General features: G+C 40.4%; 1 protein-coding gene across 1 annotated transcript in view; it reads left to right on the top strand.

Moving 5' to 3' along the window:
* Positions 1-21,468, top strand: part of DOCK3 (dedicator of cytokinesis 3) — a 183,324-nt gene that overhangs the window by 91,819 nt on the left and 70,037 nt on the right. The window contains exons 10-15 of the mRNA XM_058845181.1: positions 347-428; positions 4,791-4,851; positions 6,827-6,974; positions 11,543-11,631; positions 13,748-13,873; positions 17,280-17,297. Of these exons, the coding sequence (XP_058701164.1) occupies positions 347-428; positions 4,791-4,851; positions 6,827-6,974; positions 11,543-11,631; positions 13,748-13,873; positions 17,280-17,297 (524 nt within the window). The remainder of the gene's footprint in view (positions 1-346; positions 429-4,790; positions 4,852-6,826; positions 6,975-11,542; positions 11,632-13,747; positions 13,874-17,279; positions 17,298-21,468) is intronic.

Here is a 21,468-nt window from a genome sequence, read left to right as displayed (position 1 = left end):
TGAACTCAGTTTTACCAAAGACAGTGTACCCCTCAGCAAGTTTGCCTTAGCCTTTGCCTGGAGGAGTTGTAATGTGTACAGGTTCTGTGCTTATGTTCACATTATTTAATGTTACTGCATCATGAATATGCATCAACACAATGTTTTCACATGCAGACTACTTACTATTAGAAATCTGTGCTATTCCATGTAACTTTGTATAGACCAATGAATACTGTTTTATAGACTTTGGAATTACAGCAACCACTGCATCTTTTTTTTAATAAAACCCAAATCTACCTGTATTTTTCTGTTGAAGTATGCACAGGAAAAGCTCATTGTTTTTTTACCTTTGTTTGTTTTTCAGTGAGAGGTTCATGGTGAGGTTAAACAAGAACGGGGGCCCCAGGAATCCGGAGAAGATCGATCGCATGTGTGCACTTTTCACAGTACGTGTCTGTTCCCTTTCTTCTCCCCTCACAGGAGTGGGGATGGAGGTTTCCTGAGGGGAATGAAACTTACTTCTTCCTCTCCAATATATTCCAATGAGTAGAACAGAAATAGTTTCTAAGTTTTGTTATGGTTTTGACTAAATGTTAACATAGAAAGTGAATGTACTTCTAAATTGTTTTTATGGCTAAGTGAATATTATGAAATCCTTGCATTTGTTCCTGCAGTTAGTGTGAAATTTTGAATATTTTCATTGGATGTGCTGTGATCTTGGATAACAGAGCATAGGAAAAGGTTGTGATGGCCTAAACATAAAACAAGGCACTTTTTTCTGAATGAAAATCAGACAAGTGTTATCCCTTGTCTTGTCCCTACGTGCCCTTGTCAGAAATCCCTTCTGCCCTGGTCTTGTGTTTAAATTTTCCTCAGAATCAAGTGTCAGACCATCATTTTATCTGCTACTTCTCCTCAGAAAGAGTATGAACATCTAGAGACACTGAAATTTAACAGCTCCTCACAGAATAACTGTAAGGAATCTCAGATCTCAAGTGTGATAAACACCTTCCTTCGTGAGTGCACATGCTGGAAGCTCTGTAGCAGAAGTATTTTTACCTTCAGTGAAGAAGAGAGATGGCAGAGCTTTGGTTCTGGCAGTGACACTGTCTGAGGTCAGGCAGGGCTGGACACTGAACCCACTGCTCTCTCCCTTAAGAAGGCAGCAGAGTTCCTCCTCTTAGGGAACAGAATAGATCCAGGTGTAAGGATGCTCAGTTCTGTCTCCATCTGGATATGGGAGAGGCAATCCAAGAGTCACACTGACCTGGCTGCTGACATCAGTACAGTTCTGGTTTTGATACCATCAGGGAAGAGCTTCCAGCTGATTGAACATCAGCAGAGGTGACAGTGTCATCCCAGAGATGGTAACTCAAGGCCAGAGTCTGGTCTTGCTGAGAGAAGGTGGGCAGGGGTTAAGGTTCAGCACTGGTGTCTGAGTCAGCTGAAAGGCAGGAGTGCAGCATTAGGAACGTTCCCAAAAGGCAGCAAAGACTTTGTATGACTTTGGCACTTTCTGGCCTTTGAGATGCATCATTTTGGAAAAGATTTTTGGGATCCAACTTCCCCACCCTCACCCATGCCACATGACTTGGGGTCATGGAACAAGTGTCCTGTTTCTCTCTGTGTGAACTGTGTGAAACAGGTTTGCTCTGGTGATCTGCAAATGAGCCCTTACACCCTTTAAAAAAGAATGATAAATTACAGCCATGGCACAGTTCCAGGAGAGACCTGCTGCATATTCTGAGATGGGCTAGTGTGTAGTCCACGAGCAGCCAGCTCTGGGATTGCAGACATTTGCAGTGCAGTCCCAATCCTGATCAGAGATACCTCCTGAGCTCCCTTTCCTATCACTGTGCAAAAATACCAAAGCTGCTGCAATCTCAGCTCTCCAGGGTGCTCAGACTCCATCACTGGCTGGTGGAGGTGCTTAGACTCTCTCACTCATCTGCTGTAGAATGTGTACTCTACATAACAAGAATTATAATGAATGTATACTCTATGTAACAGGAATTATAATTGGAAAAATTATCTGAAAAAGATCTCACACTTCTAAAACAGTATTTTTCATCGATGTGTTCAAAGAACTTTCCAAAGTGTGCAGTGAAAGAACAATAAATATTTGCTTTTTTGAATAACCATTTTATCTGCAGTGGTTCTATCTTATCATAATTTCTTAATTATGAAATGCTTCTAAGATAAGATAGTTCTGTGATTTTTGGGTCTGCTCCCAAGCTTGTGCTCATCTTGACTTTAAATCTCTTTATTTATTTCCTTGCCCTTCCTCACCACACCACAGTATCTTTCTAAAACTCTCATCTTTCCCCAAGGTGAGCAGTCCGTATCTTAGATAATTCAAGGGATCCCTGTCTTTTCCTGCTGCCTCTGTTACTTCTAAGGGTTCAGCTGTCTCCTTGTGTAAGATATCAAAATTACCCAGCTTTGGTTTTACATCTGCTGTCAAATCATAGCAAAGGTGAGAATCTTCTTGCTCTGGAGATCAAAGCTCACTCAAGCAAACCTCAGCCTGTGCACACATTAGAAACATTCCTGGATCTGAATTAAAATGTAACTTCACTGTATAAGGTTGTTATTTTTGTTAAATGCCTTATTCTCTGTGGCCTATGAGGTTGGCAGCTGAGTTAAATAACTAACTAATGGCAGACAGGTATCCTTGATTCCAGTGGTTTGGGGGTGGTTGTGATGGTGTTTGGTTTTTTTAACAGACAAGCAGACCTTTCTAGAAATCAGCACTGTAAAGAACAATCCATTATTGTAGAGTAACTCTCTTCCATACCCAATACAGGTGGGAAAATTTAGGGGTGATTTTCTAAAAAAACATTCAGTTTGAATTATAATTGAATTATGTTGGGTATCAGTCATTATAATTTAGGAAGCTCAGCAGGATGTGGGAAATACTCACCCTGTGGTGCAGTCCTAAGAATAAGCAGTAAATGTAGTTTATCCCCTCCTGGTTCTAGGAGATGTACATGGATTCTCTGCAGAGGAATTATCTGAGAACTTCCTCACAAGGGTTGGGGCTTTTGATTGTTTGGTCCATGTCATAGTATGAATTTCTTGCCTTGTAAAAAGACTGTGCTGTTACAAACTGAAATGCAAGGCCATCTGGGCTCACATTTTTTGTCTTTTGCCTGTGACACAGTATATTTGTGAAATTGGAAAAGCAACTAAAGTGTGAACCCATCAATATGTTCATGCCCTGCTGTTTTCTGATGTTTTGACAGCTGCCCTTTGAAAAAATAGTTTTTTTAATTGCTGTTAATTAGAACTGGTAATCTGATGGTATAATAAAATTCCCCCTGTCAAAGCACAGATATTTTCAGGAATCTATTGCTCTCTAGAACATTAAGTATTACCTCCAAGTTTTTTTGCTTTTTGAAATGCCTTGCCAGGCGTGACTGAGATTAAAACTATGTCAAATCCCTTTTAGTGTGGAACTTCATGTCTCCAAGACATGCAATATAAAGGGTACCATATGTCACCCCGGTATGTTGGGTAGTGGAGAAAGCCTAGAAAGTGTGTTCCCTTCTTGGTGCAGCAGCAGAATCGAGCCTGAGGAGGAAATGCTAAGGATGCTTTATGTAGCTTCATTTTTTTGGTCTGGAGAGACAGATCTGCTGGGTAGCAGCATCCCAAACAGTGGCTCTGCAGCTCCCTGCATATGCTGCCCTGGGAAATACAGAGCTGCTGTTAGAGAGCAAGGAAGCACAGCCAGGAATGTATTACTTGCCTGCTGTAATTTAGCAATATAACACAATTGGGAAGGGATTGAAACTGCTCCTTAGGATAAATTCCCTTTATGCCTAGCTCTGAGTCACTGTGCCAGCTTTTATTGTGCTGTGTGGCACCATAATCTGGAGTTGTGATTGCCATCACAATCTCACTGGTTGAGGTTTGGTTTCTCAAGTTACATGGGAAAGAAATTCCCTGTGTGATTTAAGGTTCATGTTTTAGCTTTCAGCAAAATGCAGGTTTTAATTCTAAATGGGTTCAGATTAGGAATGACAGATTTTAGATGTCCACAGTTTAAATTTCCTCCCCTCTTTATATAAAAATAGCATTATTTCCTTTTGCAGTGATTATAATACCTTGTAGTTGAGGAGCTTTATAAAGAAAACCACGAGATTTTATGTGAATCAGGGACTGTTGCAGTTAATTTTTGTGTAAGTAGTACCTGACAGTGAGATGACAGCACTTAGCAGAGAAAGAGGCAGCAGCTGTTGCTGTAGAGCACGAGGAGCCTTTTTGCATCAGTCTAAAAGAGGGATGAATATTCTTCCAGTAAATATCTGTTGAAAGCCTTGTCTGGGAGGTGAGTGGCATAGGGAAAACTGGATTTTAGGAAGAACTTCTTCTTAGACCTTATCTGTAACTAAAAAAAAAATAAAAATAAAAATAAAAATGGAGGAATGTCTCAGAAGTTGCTGTTTGTTTATGAAGTTATCAATGAAAACTACAACATACCAAGGAAATTGCAATTAAGCTTCTGACACATGAATGCAAAAATGCTGCGGTAATGAATTATTGAAAAGTGTCCTATATGTATTTTTTAAATTCATTTCCTTATTTTTAAATTTTTCTCAGTTAATAGCACTTACTTGTCTTCATTAACTTCAACTTTCCTTTTGTTCTTCTGTAGGTTCTCCTTTTCCTGTTTGGTTTTTCTTGAAGCTCATTTTTAAAAGTCTTGACCTGCTTTTCAGTAACATGGGACTTGAGAGTTTTCATCCACATATATAGTTGCAGGCACTTATGTTGGAATGTCTCTCTTTTTTCCAATCTTTCAGGATCTCAGCAGCAAGGACATGAAGAGGGATTTGTACATAGTTGCTCATGTAATCCGAATAGGTACAGTATGATTTAGTGCTTGAAATATATGTAATAAACAGTGCACTTATTTTTAAATGTATGCTTTAATTAGCTGACTTTATGATGATTTATACATTTAGAAAACTCAGTCATAGACTGACATTCACACCATATGGAGCCAAGTGTTGGAAAGTTACTGATGACTATTTAACGGTGATTTTGTTTTTCTGAGTATGAAACAATCAAAAATTTTCGATTAAATGCTGCATCTACAGGAGAGGGACAAACTAAGAAGGCTTTTTGTTTATTGTTTAAAAATTTCAAATGAGATCCTTTTACTGGTGATATAGATGGGTTACAGGGCAGGACATCAGCATGTCTGACCATCCACATCAAATAAATCAGAGGCTGTTAGACAAATAAATATCAAGATTTGTTTGCTGCTGTAGGAGTCTGTGGTGCAAGTACATATTTTACCTGTGTCAATTTATTCTAAATACTAGGCCTAAAATGTTAACAGTAGGAGCAGGAGAGACAGATTCCTCAGCTGTATTACTGTAAACAAGTGAGTAGTGCAGTGCCATTTGTGTGTTTCAGGTTTTCAGGTGACTGAAGAATGGCCAGGCAGTGTTTGCAAGGAAAGGGTTTTTAAGCCTGTTGCCAGTCCAGTCACTGCTCACACTCATTACCAGCCACAGACACCTTTTCTGAAGCACAGCAGCTCTAAACAGAGCTTTGTGTGTTGTCCTGGGAATGACAATGTGCCTTCAGAGCCACAAGTGTGTCAGAGAGGTCGGGGTTTCATTATCTAACTTCCCATGTCATAATTGCCTACACGTCAGAATTGCTCTGTTATCACTTGAGGTGATGAATGAAGCTTGTAGAAAGATGCTGTATTAACCTTGATGCAAGGGCTGCACAAATTATTATGTGTAATGTTACAAGTTCACATTGATTATCACAGGGATTTTTCTGGCCTTGACATCCTTGGCTCTATTTAAAAGCTGTCTCAGTAATAGGAAGTTAACCACTGAGCAGCTTTGTACCTCAGAATTCTCCTTCCTGTGCTCCAAGAAGGATCCATCCAAACATGAGAAACAAACAATATATAATATTACATATTATGTAATATATTGTACATATATTATGTACAATATATAATACATTCCCTTAAAGTAATTGAATGAGAATTTGTGCAAGTAGTGCACTCTAAGGAAGGAGCACAGTGAATCTCTGTGTGGGTCAGACTGGTGAGTACAAGCCATATTCTTGGCTCATCTACAGATGATTTGTAGTCAGCCCAGCTGGATGCAAATATGTGTCATGGAGCTGCAAATCAAAGCTGGCCAGACATGACGCTTTTCACTTTGCCCTTGACTGTTTTTGGCTGAGTGAGCTGTGGTTTCAAATGGACCTCTGGGTTTGAAAAGTATGGGAGTGAAAAGCTGTGGTGGGTTGACCCCAGGTGGACACCAGGAGCCCTCCAAGTCTTTCTGTCACTCCTCTCATCAGCAGGATGGGGGTGGGGGGAAATGAGATGGAAGGAAATTAGTGGGTGAAGATAAAGGCAGTCTGATAAAGCAAAGGCCATGAGCAGAAGCAAAGGAAAACAAAAGATTCATTCTCTACTCTGTCAGCTGTTGATGTGCAGCCACTTCCCAGGAAGCCAGGCCTCAGTCTGTATAGAGCCAAACCTCGCAGAGACAAATGTCCCCACTCCTTCTCCTTTTATTGTCATGTGGTGTGGGACATCCCTTTGGCCAGTGTGGGTCAGCTCTCCTGGCTGTGCCCCCTCCCAGACCTGCCCCCCAGGCTCCTGGAGAGGGGGATCTCGCAGAGGCAGCCCTGTGGCTGTGCCAGTTCTGCTCAGCATCCCTGGGCTGGCACCAGAGCCAGGCAGGAGTCTGAGCCTGGAGCTGCAGTGTCCTGGGTGTGTGTTCAGTGGGGTCATGATCACAGCAGGCACGATGTGGCTGCATGTCCATCCCTGATGTTTGAATTCCCTTCCTTTTAGGCCGCATGTTGCTGAATGACTCCAAGAAAGGCCCCCCACATTTGCACTATCGGCGCCCCTACGGCTGCGCAGTGCTGAGCATCATGGATGTGCTCCAGTCCATCTCTGAAATCAAGGAAGAGAAGGATTTTGTGCTCAAAGTTTACACGTGAGTAGCTCCTAGAAGCAAGTTTTTTGCTTCTTTATTATTCCAGCAGCTCACAGAAACTAATGAATATTATCCACAGATGTTTCAGGTGTATGAAATGCTTCAGAAGTTATTGAATATTGCCCAAATCTATGTGACTTGCAAAGCTGCTCTTTTATTAATGTGAATTATTTAAAATCTGCTGAGCTCAAACTCAAAGAAATGTTCTGCATTTCATCTGATGGAGGGAATAATAACTCATGCCTCATCTGCTATTCCTTACTACTCATGGTAACCAACAAAAGAAGTAGAAAACAACTGAAGTCGACAGCGTGTGACCAAAATTCTCAAAAGGAATCAACATTTTTTGAGCAGGAATCTGTCTTCAGTTATTTGTGATTTTGAACTTTGAACTAACAAATTCTTATTATGAAATGTGGTCTCACAGTTGTAATAAAGAAGCCACAGACAAACTGTCTGGAGACTGCAGGGAATATTTAAATCCCTTGTCAGTGAGGATAAATACTGGCAAGATCTGCTTTGCAGATGGGCTGAGGCACAGCTGACACTGCTTTGTGGTCTGTGGCCACTATTCAGAGCAATAAGATAATTTGGTGGGTTATGGAACTTTGTCATTCTTTGAGAAGTGCATTCAGCAGCAGAAAATGTGACCTTCAAGGGAAACTAAATGAAAAAATGTCTTTTACTGTTCACTGAAGATTCTTGGATGTCTCTTCATAAATTAGAAATCTCTTAAGTCCTAACAAAAGTCTCTCAGAGTCAGCTCTTTCATTCTTCCTTTGCCAAAAGTTATGAAAATTGTAGCAAAAATGTCAAATTATAGGGAAGAAAATGGTCATCTTTCTTCTCTCTGTCTTTAGAATCTGGCCAGTCTTGGCCTTTTGTCACATTCAGTTTCAGCTTATCTCAGACCAGCGGGTTTTGACTATATAGTTCTACTGGCTTTGTAGATATGGTTAATGTATTGCAACTGCAACATTTTGAATGTTTACAGAAATGGAACATTCTGATTATTAGATTTCTGATTTGTTGCCTGTTTAATGCCTCTTTAGCTTCTGAAAAATAGAACAGAAAAAACTTGTTGGAACAGTGGACTTTGTCAGTGACAAGTGGAGTCACACAGCCCTTTAGAGCAACCCACAGTCTTCATACAGTGATGAAATAAAAATCACAGGATACAGAGCTTCCCCTTTCTTCCTGCTAATCTGCAGTGTTTTGATAACATGGATTCCCTTCACAGCACCCAGACCCAAACAGTTTTTGCCCAAATTCCTCAGCAGATTTGCAGCAGTCATTCCTCACGTGGGCAGGGAGAGCCCCTGGCTGAATTCAGCTCTGTAATCAGATGTTTGTAATTCTTTATCACTATTATCACTCTCCTGGGCTGTTTTAAGGCTTGTACATCATTCTTTTATGTTGCTGCTGTTTGCAGTGTTCTGTGTAAACCTCCAGCAGAAATATTCAGGAGGGAACATGGATATATCTGAGAGGCACCAGCTCATCCCCTTGCAGCTTTGATAGCTGCTGGTCTTTCATGACAGAGTTTTCACAGGTTTGTCTCCTGCATCTTCTCTTTGCACACTGCTTTAGTTAACCTGCCTTTTCGTGTTCGTAGGCTACAATTGAAATGACAGGGTTTTGTCCTTTGCAAGTTTAAAATTGAATATGAGTGCTTAAACAGCCCTGAACTGATTTTCTTACCTGCTGCTCTCATTTTGATTATTGTTAAAATGCCTCAGGCCAACTCTGAAACATCTTAAAGATGAAATAAGGAGAGAGGTGTATCTGTGTTTTTCAAGGAGCAGTAAAAAGCATTCATTTTATACACAATGTGGCTAAAGCTTACAGCTGCCACAAATGAGGCATCTAGAAAAGCCTTCTCACAGGGAGAAGCTGGAAAAAAATTGAGAGACTGTAAACCTAACAAAGGCTGAAACAAATACATGGTCTGTCAATGGAGACTTCTGCTGAATACACGAGAGAATGCTTATGGAAGGGGAAAAAAAAATCAATTTACTTCACCAATCTTTCTCAGCTTGTCTTATTATTGTTAAAGATTTATGTCTGAAAAATATTTTTTTTCTCACAACTGTGATTTTCCTCTTTGTTAATCCCACAGTCATATTAAAATCTCCCTAAGAGGATAGAGTACCACAGCTGTAGTTATAAGCTCATTATGCAAAAGCATAAAGGTTTACTTTTATTATTCTTTATAATATATATGTAAAATAATTTAAAAGTGAGATGGAAGTTAAATTCTCAGTCCATTTTTTCAGAAATAACTTGACTTAATATTTTGTATTAATTTTTATCTTTAATGAAATTTTTTTCTCATTGAACATTACTCTTTGTGTTCATCTTACAATTCCTCTGAAAACTTCATGCATTTCTCTTCCATATTCACTTGTTCTGTTTCTTTTTTTCTGTCCTATTTTCTTTTAATCTTTTTTCCCCTCTTTCTCCAGCTCTAGATCTTAAAATTCTTACCCATTAATGCCTGAATGCCTTTCCCTTTTGCTGTTCCATTGTTGCTGTTTGCCCAGCTGGACAAGAGTTCACATCCCATTGCTGTCCCCAGCTGCTGACACCGGGGGCTGCTGTGGGATGGAAAACATTCCAAATGTGCATTTGCTGCACAACCAGCCAGCCTCAAAGGTGATGGATGGCTCAGGAGAAAATTCTTATTTAAAGGAGAAATAGATTCTTTTATATACTTGGTTATTTGGACAAGTAAAATGTGAACACAGGGAGACACATTCCAAGCAAGTGTTTCCAGGCCAGCCTGTCCAAGCTGGGAGATCTTCCTTCCTGGCACTCAGGAAATGCAAAGTGCAGCTTCCACTGGCACTTGGAACAAAGCTGGCTTTAAGCTGCCTTTCCAGTTGATTTTGGGATAATTTGGTTGCAGGTTAATTTGCAGGCATAAGTCATTGGAGGCTGAAACCTATTCTAACCACTCCAGAGACTGGTACAGCAGCTTAAAAATCACCACAGGTTAGATATTTATTTGTAACTGTGAGGAGGGAGGATGGCATAGAGATTGTGCTATAGGTTCTCTCTCTGCTTTTAGGAGAATATTATATGGAGTAGGATAAATGACTTTTAATGTGTTGACAATGTGAAGATAATTTTTTTCTTAATGAGTGAGCTGAATTAGCACACACCACCACAATTACTGGCAGGGGGTTTGTACTGTCCATCAATGCCTTAGCTCTGTTGTGTTTTGGTTTTGAGGGATTGTTTTGGGGAGTGCAAATACAGTCAATTTACCATCCTGTGAAGTTCTGCAAGGTCACTTCATGCTAATCTGCCTTGTGTGACTGTGGGAACCGGAGTGTCTTCCCAGAAGGGACATAATATTTACAGGAGGAGGGCACTAGAGAAACTGAAATATTCTGTATATTTCATTGGTTCCAAATTGTCTCTGTTCCTTTTGCTGTTCTAAGAACATTTGGGGGTGTCAGTAATTTTGCCCTCACAGGCTTTGGGGGTTACCTCATCATTCTTGGCAGCACATGGTTTTGCAAGACTGAAGCTGCAGGAAATTGCCAGCTCCTACTTGTAGATAGCTTGAATTCCTTCTGTTCTTCAGTAACATAATGCAGCAAACAAAAACATCCCCACTGTCTTCCCAAGAGCTGGTGTGTGTCTTACCCTGGCTGTGCTGGCATGTTGTACTCTTGTGGGGAAGCAAAAAAGGGGAAAAAACGGTGAATATCCTTGGAGAAGTTTTGCAAAGTGATTTATTTCTTAAAACTCCTAGGAGCTGAAGCTTGGAGTACTAGCTTGCTTTTTTTTTTTTTAACCTTTAAGAGTCAATAGGACAGAAGTTTAATTAAATTGTTTAATTCAATTGCTTTTCAGGAGAAATGAGATTCACTACTGCTGCTGAGTTAAAAATTGCTGACTTCATGGGGAATCATTGAATCTTGGTGTTGTGATTTAAATAAAGCACAGCTGTATTTAAAATGCAGTTAGTCTTGAGCAACATACTGCTTTTCCTTTCCTTTTTAACCAATAGCACTGTTTGTGGTAAAGGTGCCGTTTTTTTCATATGAGAGAAGATGAAATGGCTCATCTTTCATGTAAAAGCTTGATAAAGAGGGTCACTTCAGCTCTCTGCCTTTCTCTCCCCAGGCTGAGGGACAGTAGCCTGTGGCCTCAGAACGTGGGGCTGGTTTCCTTGGTTCCTGTCTCAGTGGCACTTCAATTCCTGCATGTTGTGCTTTGGATCTTGAACAGAAGTGTAGCACTTATTTTCTACATGCCAGAATTCAGCTAGAGTGTCCAGAGCTTTCTTCATTCTGTCATAATCTGAAGAGTGGAACAATGGCTTTGGTGACAGAAGAGTCACCACCAGCTCCAAAGTGTCCATTGAAAGGACATCACTATTAGAGAATATCTTATTTCCTCCCACTTGTAAAAATAAAATAAGAGTCATGTGGTATTTCTCTCATTCATCCAAACCCTACAAGCTTTCATATTATCTCTACAGCAAGGTTGAGTGTCGTGTTCTAAGATGGTTCAACAGAAAGCATTTAACTTGAATTAATGTTCTTTTATTTTAGGTGTAACAATGAAAACGAATGGTGCCAGATCCATGAAAATATCATCCGCAAGTCCAGCACCAAATACACAGCCCCCAGCTCCAACTATGGTAAATATCTCCTTGAGCTTGTTCCTCAGAACAGCTGAACATCTCCTTTAGGAAACAGCTGATTATTTGTAGCAGAGAAATTCACTGAGATGTGAGGTTTTCCTTTCGTAGCTAATGACAGATAAATAGGGAAAGTAAATCCTGTCTTATCTGTTTACCTCATGTAATGATGTCTGTAGTTGCTAATTCAGAGATATCACTGCTCTCCCATTCCAAATGAAGCAGCTGATAGGATACAGTTCAGCTTCATTACAGCCAGCTCTGCATTCGTTACCAAGTGCCTGAATCATGGTGATGTCCAAATACTGAATTTGTCTTAATTTTGCTTGTTTGCATATTGAGACACTGTAGTGGAATACGCAGTGCACGCTCCCATAGAAGAGATTAAGCACAACAATAAGCAAATAAAACAATTTTCAGATTTGGGATTCTACTGTGTGTAAAGCTGATTTAATTCCCTGCTTCTCCTCCTGTTAAAGTTATCTACTAGTCATAATTAAAAGATCTTCCTAAATTCTTTATAACTTTGAAAACTTGAGTAACATGTCTGAACTTGCAAATTTGCTCCAGTCTTTTTACACTGGAATTTTTAACTTTTTTTTCTTTTTCATTGGTTTGTATTTAATAGCAAACAAGGATATAAAATGAACAAGTTTTCATATAAGTGGCAAAACCAGCCAAGGCTGATTTCTAATGGACATGTGTCTCTTGTGTGCTGGGAAACCTTCTGTACACACAGACATCCTCATACATGGTATTCAAAGGGTTTGGATTTTTTCCATGGTTTCAGAGCCTGTGTTTTCCCTGCAGAGCTCTCCTGCCTACCCAGCTGGGCAGTTGCATGTCCATGTTTTGGCAGCTTTTGAGTACATACATGCTGACTGGGCAGCTGGCTGGTTGGCCTTTCTTTTCCTTCATTTTAGGGCTTTATGCTCATTTTTTTCATCCCAACTCTGGGTATTCATTAAATTTATACAATCCTCATGTAATCTGGGTATCTACTTATTTGCCAAATTTGGCTGAAGCCAAATAACAGGCTTGAAAATGACTTCAAGGGGAGAAGGCAGGAAGTGGGTGGGAGGTACACAATACTCCTGGTTGTGTTCCCCTGGTAACTTGTCAGAAAATGGTGACTAAATATTGGTCACAAAGCCTAATTTCTCTTAGGAAAGAGCAGGACTTTGAATGGCTCATGCAAAAATGTGCATCCAAGGCAGGGCTTGGTTTGGTGTGTGTTGTTCTGAGCAGTGAACACAAATGACAGGAAGAGCTCTTGACAAGTGACACTTAAGGAGATAAAGAATGTGGAAATTTGCTCTGTGCAGGTAATTCTCATGGATATGTGGAGCTGGTAGTGTGTGCTCAGCAGGTGAGGCTGGGATTGAATGGCAGAGCTTAATCCTGGTATTTTTTTGTATGGTGATGCTGGACTTCATAATTTTACCAGTACACTCTCCTATGCTGTAAATTAAAAGCAAGTAGAGAAAACATCTGGACTGAGATTAAGTGTGTAATTATTCCTAGTCCAGCTGTTCAGATGATACACTGAACAACAGGGCTGGTTGCTGAAGTCAGTTTAGCCAGTTTGCACTCCTGAAACATGTTGAGGAACTGCTGGGAATTTCATTAAAATCAACATCCCTCTATGAAGCAGTTAAAGAAAAGAGTGGAAAAGGTCCACTTTGAGATTTAAGTTTTCTTCATGGTATAAAGCAGGATTAAAGGCATTTTAGAGATGTTCCAGAGCCTTGTGTGGTTGGTGGTCCCTCAGACAGACGTGGCATTGCTCATACGTGTGCTGTAACCTGCTGCATGTGAGGAATAGAAATAATGGAAGTATTTTCTGTATCCTGGGACATGTCTTCAAAATTAAGTATTCTGGTTGTTATGAGTTGTATTTTAATATAATTCTGTGCTCTTAACTGATCCCTTATAACAGTTTTGTTTCCTCCATTTCAATTTTCAATTACTCCAAGGGAGAAAAGAACTCTGTGTTTATGTCTTGTATTAAATTAACTGTGGAGCAAAACATTAGTTTACCTGTATGCTTTGTACACACAGAATCAAATTCTTAGATCAGAAATAATGAACCTCTTTGTTTGGTTTTGTTTTCCAGGACTTATAATATCTCTTCAGCTTCTTCGTGGTGACATGGAGCAGATCCGAAGGGAAAACCCCATGATCTTTAACAGAGGCGTTTCTGTCACCAGGAAGCTGGGATTTCCTGATGTCATAATGCCAGGTAAAAAGAGCAGCTCCAGGCTGAAAATATTGGTCATTATTTTCTCTTACTCTCCCAGTCAAGTGCAGCTGGGATGGGCACTTTACTTGAGTAAGATTTGTAACAGAGTTGTCTTATTTATCAGGAAATGCCAGATTTGGGGAGGCAAATGCTAAAACATTGTCAGGAACAGACATTGCAGTGATAGAAGGTGTTAAAATCACGTGGACAGAAGGGGATCTGGAAAGATTGCTGATATTCCCCATTAACTGATAACCCCTTGCCAGTTAATATCCCTCTTGTTCACTCAACATAGAGACATTTCTTTTTAAATGCATGAAATTTCTTCTTCCCAACAAACCAAATCCTGGAAAAAATGAGTTTTCACTTTGCAACCTTGATGTTTTTGAGTTTGTGTGATCCTTTTGTAATGAGAAGCAGAGAAGGTGCAGACCTGGTCAGATTTTCCCTGTGGCCTCTCAGAGCAGCTGGTCCATGCAATGTCTTGGCTGCAGCCCTGCTGTGCTTCCTCTGCTCCTCACCTCTGGAGCAGCAGCTGGAGAATCTTCTTGGCTTGACAGCCCCAGCATAGCCAAGAGTTCATTTAAGAGAAGAACCCAGAATGTGGGCAGTCATGCAACCACATAAAACCTGGTGTTCCAGTGGCTTGACTTTTGATAAGAAATGGGTTTGCTAATTAGTAGCATTTGAACTATTACTATTGCTGTGACGAGCAAGCCCACAGATGACTTTACAGACATGGGAGATTTGGTGAAAGCATAATGGGAAAAGTATCAGATTTTATTACTCAAAAGGCTGCAGTGAGACATCAGTACCAGAAGTAGTTGTAGCCTCATTATGGAAGCTCTTCAGAAACCACAATGCAATAGGGAGTAGGTGGGAAGCATTTCTAGAAGCTAAAGAGTCAAAAGATTTAGAACAACATGTGTATATTTACTAATGAGCTTGAAAATGGTGGTAACAGAGCAGCAGAGGATGTGGGCTATAAAGCAAATTATGAATTTTGGTTCTCAATGATCTTATAGCAGTTTCAGGCATAACCCAAAGCACTCAAACAGAGAAAAGATGAATTATTTCAGGCTGATGTACAGACACAGCAGCTGCAAGGTGATGTGCTTTAATTGAGATCACAGCTGGATGTGTCACATTTACACACCTGTGCAAGGGAATTGATTCTCCTGCAAGAACTGCTTGATCCTCCATTTCTGTGGATAAAGCTGTACCTCAGGTGCTTCAGGCTACTGAAGGAGCAGCTTTGTGTCCTCAGTGTTCCCCTGAGCAATTTTTTTTTGTTTTTCTGGGCCCTGGTCCCTCTGTGAAGTGCACAGTGGGTCCCCTGTATTTGCTGCTTTGGGCCAAGGCTTGAGCAACAGCAGTGCTCATTCAAAAAGTACTGCCCTAAGCTTTTAAAATTCTCCGTTCATTGCAGCTAATCCATTTCCAGATTCTCTTTGTGAGAACCACAGTTCTTTTTGGAGAAGACACTGGGGTTTTAAGATGATATCCTGCCTCTCTAGAGGATCTGGGCACAGAACTTCTCCTTGATTCCAGGTGTGCTACAAGAGGTTTTCATATATTGAGTTTAGATGGAAAGCTTTAGGCATTGTAAGAATAATGGTTCTATTTGTGAGGGAAGGCAGTTTGTATGTGTCTGTAAGCACCAAGTAAGAAGAGCAAAGCAGTTGAGGAAGTGTAAATGAACTTTCACTGTAGTTATAAATGAGGACATTGCCAGAGTAGAGAGGAGCTCTGCTCTCTGTGAAGAGAGGGATAGTCACGAATGGGGCTCCAAAAATACGGCTTTCACTGTCTTGGGTATTCTCCAGATTAATGAAATCTATGGAAAATGAAGAGATTGAAATGTAGTGGAACTCCACTGATGCAGCAAACAGTGTTCATTAATTACTAATCAAGGTTTTTTTTGGAAATCAAAGTATGTTTGACATACTCAAGTGACAGCAGATATTTGCCTATTGTTTGCTTTTAAAACAGCAGATCCAGTTGGGGGTGGAGTTTGCCTGACATCCAGGACAGAACATTTGGCTTGTGCTACCTTTGAGGTGGATTGGCCCAGCTACATGAACAAGGAATGTCTATCCATTGACTTTGTGCTTATATTTCTACAGCCAGGATCGAACATTCCCTAGCTTTATGAGTATTGTCTAAAGTTGAAAAATAATTCACTGGGGACACACATGACCAAAAAAAAGAATCAAAAAAACCCCAACCAAAGACTGAAGCCTGTCACACATATTAGCAGTCCTCAGCCATGTCTGCTGCTTTAATAGTCTTTGTCAAACCATCTCTTCCTTGCTTTGCTTCAGAACTGTTTGTCATTAAACACAGGGTTTCCTCTTCTAGAAAACAGCACAGAAAGTTCATGGCTTGTATTTTGCAAGTGGTACAGATTTTTCAGGACAGTGTGGCTTGAAAATGTTTTTTATGAATCAATTAATAAAGGTTATGTCACCTGGTACTTTTTAAAAAGCAGTGATCATTCTGCTGAACCAAGAAATCTATTTTTAAAAAAGTAAATAGCTCTAGCATTTCAACTTAATTATATTTCTCATAGGTTTGAACGTTTTCATTTTCTTTTTTAACAGGAAATCCTTTCACACGTGCACATCTTAACTATTAAAATTCTGTAGCTGTGTCTCATTACTGTTTTCCTATCCCTTTTTGTGTTCTAGACTGTAGCATTAGCTCCCTGTATCAAGCACTCTTTTTCTGTCCCTCAGATAGGAGCAACATCAGTGGTAGCTGGTCATCATTAAGAAACAAAGTGAAACTGGTCTTTATGGGTTTGTATCTTGCATGGTTATGCAGAACAAGCTTAATATTATACAAAACAACTCTTCCTGCCTTCTTTTTTAAAGATAAAATGTTCTTTGTTTCCTACTGTGCCGTAATCTGACAAGAGCATCATAAAGACTTCAGATATCTTTTCTTGGCAAAATCAAAGGGAATTCGGTCAAACCAGCCTCCTGATGAAGTTATGGTGGGGTTTTATTCATTTGTGGTTTGGGGTTTTTTTCCATATCTTTTCTAAATTGCTCCTGAGTTTAAGGCCATGCATCTGATCCTGCCAATTTTACCTTTCCCCGAGCTGAGAGCAGAGAGACCTGTGCAGCTCCTTGGGGATTGCAGCTGGGCTTTGTGCAGGACTTGCTGAGCAGAAATCTGTTGCACAGGCTTGGTGTTTGTCAGTCCCCCAAGGACATCCCTCCCCTTGCCCATGTGCTGATAAGTATTCTGTCTTTTCCTTTGATCCTCTGATGAAAAGTGCATGCTTCATCTCCAACTTGTGAGTGACGTTTCTTTCTCTTTTTTCTCTCTCCTTGTCTTAATTTCCTGGCTTCTCTCCTGTTCCTTTCCCTTTATTCTCTCCCCTTTGTTTCTGATGCAGAGATGAAGATTGTTGGGTGTAAGTTTCTGCTTTTCTGTGTAATGTCTGCTTTTTGCTTGCTTTTTTTCCATTTTCATTTCTTCCATGGAATGTTGGGATTGATAAAGAGAACAAATCATAACAACACAGAGAAACTTTGGTAACAGGGAGGTGGAGACTTTGTCTCTCTTCATACCACAGGGTTTCAGGTAAATTTAGTAACTGTGATGGGTGAATCAGTGAGAAACAGGTGATTAACATCTCAGCATCTGTTCAGTCAGTGAGCACAAAGTCATGGCAAAAATACATTGAGGAAAGGACATGGTAAAATCCATCAGCCATTCTCAGAATGTTCATGGCAAGTGTGTTAACAAGACCAAAAGACATAATTATGTAATAACTATCACCAAAAAGTGTCTACAGGGAGAGTATAAAGTATTATTGTTATAAATAAACTTGTGGAAGCGGAAAGTTGGAGGAGACAAAAAGCATTAAAAAACAACTTCCTACTACTGAAAGGCAACTATTCCAGGGAAATCACTGCATTATAAAGGGCATTGTATAAATTCTTTTCTATACATAGAAGTCAAACAATGGGTAGCAAATAACCTAATAAGTATTGCTTGTCCCTTTTCTTTGAAACAATTGTGTTCTGTTCAGTGAAAGCTGGAGGAGCACACAGAGTTTAACTTGCATAATGTTCTCTTTGGAGAAAAAAAAAAGCTAATTTAATTTGCCATAGAGGCAGCAGATAAAAGCTGCTGTAATATTGCTTACAATTGTGTTAATAGTTGCTCACTGTAACTATTTCAAGAATATGGGCCTTAAAAAAAAACTGCTGCCTGGCTGGTGAAGGGGCAGAGAAATGAGCTGCTGAAATGGATGGAATGGGATTCCCAGAGTGTGGGACAGTGCCAGGAATGCAGTGGGAATATGGGGGGGCTTCACAGGGCTGTCAGGGGGATGTCACTGGTAAAGCCAGGGAAAATCACCCAGTGGGAGGATGGGACTGGGAACAAGTCCCGAGGAGCACCAGAAAGCAGGCCAGGGGTGTTGCAGACCCTTCCCACTGACCCTTGGCCAGTTTGTGCTTGTCCCTTTGGTTTGGAGGAGTGATGTGATGAGCACAAAGCTGCTCCTGTCAGCTCAGCTGTGCTGAAGTCCCTGCCCTTCCCAGGTAGCTGTGTTTGCACTGGAAGCAGCTGCAGCTCCAGGTGAGGGTGGAGTTTTGCTGTTTGAGATCAGGGACCCATCACTGGCCCCCTCCAAAGCAGCAGCTTCCAGGGAAGAGCCATCCAGAGAGGGAATGTCCAGGGTCATGTGAGACCCTGAGCCAGGAGGCAGAGCAGTTCCCCTGCAAAGAGCTCGAACAAATACAGCCACAACATGTGATAACACTGCACATGAACAGAAATCCTCTACACTTCATGATTTGCTTCAGAGCTTTTCCTTGCTGGCCCAAGTCCTCAGTTTAAGCTGCTGTAACTTGGCTCAGGTCATTGGGGTGATGCTGATTGGCTCTGGTTGTTCATTTACAGATGGGACATAAATGCACAGGTTTGGGTTTTCTTCAGAAGCCATTGTGGAAGATATTCTGATTATCTTTCTTGCCCATTCACTCTTCTGTGAAATGCCACTATTTTTGAAGAAATGCCAAACCCAGGGCTGTTGGAGAGTCCAGCAGACAGTGCATCATCTGTGGGGCCCTAAGTGAATAGAACCAGCTGAGCAATTTGATAAAAATAGACCTAAACACTAATATACTGATTTTTTTCCCTTGGCTGCCTAAATAGTTAACGACTAAACTTCCACCTTAAAAATCCAATATTCTCTGGATAAATAGCTATTTTACTTGGTTGAAACTAGACCTACACATGCAGACTTCTGGGAGCTGCCACTTTTCCCCAGCTTGCAGAGATACATTATGTGTCCACAAAGTCACAAAACATTCCCAGCTCACAAAAAGAAGTTGTAAGAATTGAGTGATCAGAAATTTGTGTCTGTCTCTCCTGCAGAAACTTCTGTGAATTGTGTACCCTTTTTTGATACAGTATTCTTCTGCACAAAACAGGGACCATTCCTGTCCTCAGTGTCCAAAATCTTTAGGATCCCTGAATAAATGTGTTTGAATTCAGACAGTTCATGTAAATTGTTGCTATTTTGCAGTACAAGTCAGTCTTCCACTGGAAAAGCTACACACCCTGTCAGGATATACTCCCATTTCTTCTGCTGGACAGTAGACAAGGAGTGGCTGTTGGGCTGCTTCAGGTTATTAAGTCTTGAAAATGATAAATGACTATTTGGAAGTCTCCCAGTACATTCCTTTATACTGCAAATGCAAAATCAATATTTGGCTCATGTAGCCTTTTCCACCACTCCTTTTTGCCCCCATTACTATTAAAATAGTGTTAGGTGATATGAGAAAGGATTTCCTTTCAACACAAGTGAACCTCCCCAAGCTATAATTCACGATTTATAATTTAAACAACTGTATGTTGGACATTGAGCTTTGTAAACAGGTTTAAACAGACAAAACAAAACCCCAATAAAGGTGAAGGGAGTTGATAAAGGAAGAGCCCCATAACATATTATTTTTTAATATTATATAGGAAAATACTGTCTTTGAAGGCATTTGATACAGAATTAATGTCAGTAACCATGTATATAAAAGGTGCATGGATTATGCTAAAAGGAAGTTTAGTTTTGTTTTTAACTGGAAAACAATTGTAGAGAAATGGGCTTTGAAACAAATCCCATTCTGAAAACTCTTGTGAGGTTTTCAGTTCATCCTTGACAGCCACCCAGCACAGAGATCTCAGTTTAAAATGACATCAGCAGTCTTTGCTCTATAAATACTGTGGCCCACTGGCCTTGTAGCACTTTTTATTCCTGTTCTGTTTATTCTGATGGGAGGCCACAGCTCACCCAGTTTTTTGCTCTGTGCTGCTGTTTGGGAAGGCCTGAGGCCTCTGTGGTCCAAGCTGAGGTACCAGCCTGGTTTTCCCCCAAAATGCAGGATTTGCTGTCACAAGCACGGGGCTGTTTGTGCAGGCATTTGCAGGAACGGTCTGACATCTTCCACAAGTTCATTATTTATCTCTTTGTTTCTTTCCAATGGAATTAACCCAGCCAAGCCCTGTGTGCCCAGGTTCCTGCCTCTGCTGTCGGTGGGGTTGGAGCTGCCCAGGCCTCTCCTGGTGCCACCATGGACGGTCCTGTGCCAGCTGTCCCCTGTCTGCTCCCCTGTGTGCTCAGCCCCACGTGGGACTGAGCTTTCTCTCTGGCCCTGCACACTCACAGCAGAGATTGCAATAATAAATAAAATAAATAAACTGCTCTGCGCTCAAGCTTTTGCTTTGGGCTAGCAGACCTCAAATCCCTCAAAACCACTAGCAATAACAAAAAAAGAACTAAAGGCTTGTGAGGCCTCAGGTCAACTGATATGTTAGGAAAAGGAGATTGCTCCTTGTAGGAAGGTGATTTCCACCAAAATAATCACCCTACCAGATGGTTAAATGCTTTTAGTCTTTCTTAGATACATTTACTTCCTATTTTTGCTGTATGCAGTGACCTTTTGTAGACTATTTTTACAAGAGAAGATCACTGTTATATTTCACTATAATACTTTTTCCCATCTTTTTCCTTAGTTTTTATGCAAATCCACTGATTTTAAGATCCCTCTACACCCCACCCCAAAGGCATTTTTTTTAATTAGTGGAGTAATATCCCTCCTGTTAAGCTTAATAGAAGATAAGATGCTATATATAACTAAATGCTGCCTTTAATTTAGGCTGGAAAATGATTTGCTATCTGACATTGGACTTTGTGTAGCCAGACTGCCTTGTAGAAAAGAGGTCATAAGTAGGGAGCTTCAAATGCTAATTATAGTGAGTACAATTAATTTCTAGTAAAATTTACAGCATACAAATTGAAACTTTTTTCCTAATTGTGCAAACTTCCAAGATAAAGGGATGGCATCTGTTAAGCAGGAGGATTTTTAAAACAAAAAGCCCAACTTAAACCATATTTTGTGATGAATTTTGTATTTCCTTGATATCCCTATAATAAGGATAGAGGTATCTCAGCTTGATTTTGATAATTTTCTCTATTGTGGCCCATGGATTGTTGCATTTGATGCTGTGCTTTGATAAGCCAAACCAGATCCAATATCCAAGGTTTTTCACAAGCTCTTGCTATCATCTTTTCCCTG

The sequence above is a fragment of the Poecile atricapillus genome, chromosome 9, assembly GCF_030490865.1.
Source record: "Poecile atricapillus isolate bPoeAtr1 chromosome 9, bPoeAtr1.hap1, whole genome shotgun sequence".
Lineage (NCBI taxonomy): Eukaryota > Metazoa > Chordata > Aves > Passeriformes > Paridae > Poecile > Poecile atricapillus.
This window is presented reverse-complemented; position numbering and strand designations above follow the sequence as displayed.